This window comes from Chenopodium quinoa, unplaced genomic scaffold (genome assembly GCF_001683475.1).
Source record: "Chenopodium quinoa cultivar QQ74 unplaced genomic scaffold, ASM168347v1, whole genome shotgun sequence".
NCBI classification, from domain to species: Eukaryota; Viridiplantae; Streptophyta; class Magnoliopsida; order Caryophyllales; family Amaranthaceae; genus Chenopodium; species Chenopodium quinoa.
The window spans coordinates 1,261,729-1,265,869 of NW_018743669.1; the positions used below are offsets into that span (position 1 = coordinate 1,261,729).

The following is a 4,141-nucleotide window of genomic DNA, read 5'->3' on the forward strand; positions in this document are numbered from 1 at the left end:
ACCATTTGATTGGAAAATTAACCCAAATAAAGCTAGACGGTTAATATTTATCCACGTCATCACTCAAATTCACCGGAAATGCCAAAATGAGAAAAAGCATGATGAGGAAGTACTAATGAAGGTTTGATATGTACTTGCAAATACATATCAAACCTTAAAATATTAAAAAGTATTGTAAGCACATGGGGGTGAGAGAAAGGAGGAGAGAGATTAACAAATGGGACCAATTTTTAAATGTACCACTAAAAACTTATATAATATCATTGAATATGTAGTTATATTATTTCTATGCGTAGTTGGTACTACTAAATGAATATATAGTACCATTGAATGAATATATAGTACCACTGAATGTTCAATGATACTATTTGATCATCTAGTGATACTATTAATCACCCAGTGGTACACTTAAATCCAGCACGTGGGGGTAAGAGAAAAGGAGGAGAGAGATGAGTAAATTTCATGCGAAATGTCTCAAATGCCCCTTGATATGTATATACAAGTACCTATCAAACCTCCCTTTAGAAGGCCTCTGTGAGAGAATCCAAAAGCCGGTGACTTTATTTAAAAATTAACTGACACGTGTCTGTTTTACACTTGTACACACTTAGATATTCATTCACCTTATGGGTCCCATCTCGAATTTCCCTTTTTTCCTCTCAAAATTAAATTCCAATTCCAATTTCCATTTACATTTACATTTCATTTGCATTTCAATTTCAATTACAATTTCATTTGCATTTCCACAACGTACTAAAAATGGGAATAAAATTAAAATTTTTAAAAATAAAAAATATAAAAAAACTAATCTTTTTGACCATAGCAAAAGGAGGGAAGAAATTTATCAAAGAAAAACAAATTAAACAAAGAAAAGTCTTCCTTTTTCTCTCTCTCTTTTTTTTTTCTTACAAAAATAAAATAAAATAAAATGGAATTATAAAATTAAAAAAAATATAATTGGCGTTTATCTTTTCATCTTACCGTCGCTTTCAAATGTGGGTTTGGTCTTCGTCGTTGGGCGGACATAAAAGGGAGAGAGGGGTACTAAGCTTTGAGTTGGTGAATTTGTTATAAAGCTTTTTCTTTTTGCCCATTTATTTCATTTGCTCAAACTCTCCTAACTAAGTTAACCAACTTTAATTCCTTCCCATTTAACAATTTCTTGAGGTATGTTTCTCATCTTTCTGTAATTTGGTTTCCTATTGCCTTTTTAGTGTTTAATTCTCTGTTGGGTTGTTGTGAATTTCATTAAAGTTTTAATCTTTATGCTTGTTTGTTCATAAAATCCTAAAGGCGGTAGTGATGTAGACGAGATTTAATCCGGGTTGGCGGGTCTTGGGTATTACCCGAGACTTGCCAACAAAACTAGCTGTTACTATATGGTACGGAATATTAGGTTGTGATTTTTTATGGGCGTTGTTTGTTTTCAGAAGTTGTCAAGAATCTGAACATGATTTTAGAGTTGATGTTGATTACTAAGTAATGAATTTTTAAGTTTTTGAAGTAATTGCATAATTGCTAACTTTGGTTAGTTATTGTTGTTGTTGTTGTTGCTGTTGTTTATATTGCAATTTGGTTGTTGAGAATGAATGATATGAGCAATAATTTAGTTACTTTTTTGCTGGATTTTCAGTACAATGAATGTTAATTTTCTTGCTGACAAGATGGTGTTGTCAGAAATGCTGTATATGATTACATGTTTATGATATTTGGAAGAGAATCTGAAAAAAGGGTTTTTGTCAATTTTTTTTTTAGGATAAAGAGAACTTTCCATGTGCAGTGGCTCAAAGAGTAAAGTTTTAACTGCTAAGGAGGTGATGGAAAGTGAGGATTATAAGAAAGATTCAATTGAGGATGAACAGAAATCTGTACTGTTGCTTGAATTATCAGCAACAAATGATCTAACTAGTTTTAAGGATGCTGTGGAGAAAGAGGGTTATGATGTGGATGAAGCTGGTCTTTGGTATGGGAGGAGAGTTGGGTCTAAGAAGATGGGTTTCGAGGAGAGGACACCGTTGATGGTTGCTGCCATGTTTGGGAGCAAGGATATCTTAAACTATATCCTTCAGACTGGTGGTGTCGATGTCAATCGAGCTAGTGGGTCTGATGGTGCCACCGCCCTTCACTGTGCAGCGGCTGGTGGGTCCCTATATTCACATGAGGTGATCAAGCTCTTGGTTGAATCTTGTGCTGATGTTGACCGAGCTGATATTAATGGAAATCGGCCATGTGATGTGATTGCTCCTTGCTTCAGTTTCTCCTCGAAACTGAAGAGGAGAACCCTTGATATTTTGTTGAATAAAGGTGATCAGGGTGAAGATGCTTGTGGTGATCAAATAGAAGAGGGGCAACAACAACTACAGCTAGAGGATTTGTCACCCAAATCCTCGAGTGATGGGAGTGGATCAGAGAGGAAAGAATATCCTATTGATCCTTCTCTCCCTGACATAAAGAATGGAATTTATGGAACTGATGAGTTCAGGATGTACACCTTCAAGGTGAAGCCTTGCTCAAGGGCTTACTCTCATGATTGGACCGAGTGCCCTTTTGTACATCCCGGGGAGAACGCAAGGAGGAGGGATCCTCGGAAATACCATTACAGCTGTGTCCCATGCCCTGAATTCCGTAAAGGCTCATGTCCTAAGGGGGATGCTTGTGAGTATGCACATGGCATCTTTGAGTGTTGGTTACATCCAGCCCAATATCGAACCCGTCTTTGCAAAGATGAGACTAATTGTGCACGGCGTGTGTGCTTCTTTGCACACAAACCAGAGGAGCTCCGCCCCCTGTATGCTTCTACTGGCTCAGCAGTTCCTTCTCCGAGGTCATATTCATCGAGTGGCCCTTCGTTTGATATGGGCTCACTGAGCCCCCTTGCCCTTGGTTCCCCTCCTGTGATGATGCCATCTACTTCCACTCCACCAATGACTCCAACCGGCGCTTCTTCTCCCATTGGAGGGGCTGGTGCTTGGCAGAATCACCTCAATATCACACCTCCTCCTGCCTTGCAGCTTCCTGGTAGCAGGTTAAAGGCTGCCCTGAGTGCGAGGGATATGGACATGGAGTCTGGTTTGCGCCGGCAGCAGTTGCTGGATGAACTTTCTGGCCTTTCTCTATCCTCTCCGACCAGCTGGAATGGGAAGATGGGAAGGCTTGGTGGTTTCTCCCTCTCCTCACCAACTGGGGTGCAGATGCGCCAGAATATGAACCAGCAGCTCCTTTCAAGCTATTCTTCTGGCATGCCTTCCTCTCCTGTGAGGGGTTCATCTTTTGGGATCGAACCCAGTGGCTCACCTGTTTCAAATCCAAGATTGGCCGCTTTTGCTAAGAGGAGTCAGAGCTTTGTCGAAAGGAATGCTGTTAATCGGCTGTCATCTCCTGCTTCTAATGCTAGTGTGATGCCTTCTCATCTCTCAGATTGGGGTTCCCCTGATGGTAAAGTGGACTGGGGTGTTCAAGGGGACGAGCTCAGTAAGCTGAGAAAATCTGCTTCTTTTGCTTACAGAAGCAATGGCAGTAATACAGCTGGTAATCCCAATCCAATGCGAGCTGCTGGCGATGAGCCTGATGTTTCTTGGGTTCACTCTCTTGTAAAGGATGCTCCTCCTGGGAGCTCAAATCAGCTTGGATTTGAAGAGCAGCTGAGAGATCAGTATCATCTTAACAGTGGTATGTCGGAGAGGTTCCCACCTTGGGTGGAGCAATTGTACATGGAGCAGGAACCAATGGCTGCTTAAATACCTGATCTTAACATTCAATTTTAGTATTAAAATTACCAAAAATTTTAGTGCTTATCTCACCAATTAGTAGGTTCAAGAAATCGAAGAACGTATCCGAAGGGGAAGTATAAGCTGAAGCTCAAGCAGAGAATAAAAAGAATTCTGCTGATACATTCAATAGGAATTCCAGGATAATTACAAGTAAAAGTATTCTTTTTCCTACATTAATTTTATTGAAGTTATTTATTATTATTTTCTTCTTTTGATATATTGGGAGTCTTGGAGATGGATTATTATCAGAAAAGGTTTTGTGCTGAAGGTAGTGATCAGTATCTGCATCCCTATCTCCCTATGAAGATGGTTGCTAAGAAAACAAAAACAGAGATGTACTGATAAATCAATTGATTCTTATAATTGTATTA

General features: G+C 39.3%; 1 protein-coding gene across 1 annotated transcript; it reads left to right on the forward strand.

The window, feature by feature from the left end:
* Positions 1–947: 947 nt before the first annotated feature.
* Positions 948–4,141, forward strand: LOC110683478 (zinc finger CCCH domain-containing protein 66-like). The gene is made up of 2 exons (XM_021859853.1): positions 948–1,167; positions 1,756–4,141. The coding sequence occupies exon 2, from the start codon at positions 1,773–1,775 to the stop codon at positions 3,735–3,737; it is 1,965 nt and encodes a 654-aa protein (XP_021715545.1). The 5' UTR covers positions 948–1,167; positions 1,756–1,772; the 3' UTR covers positions 3,738–4,141.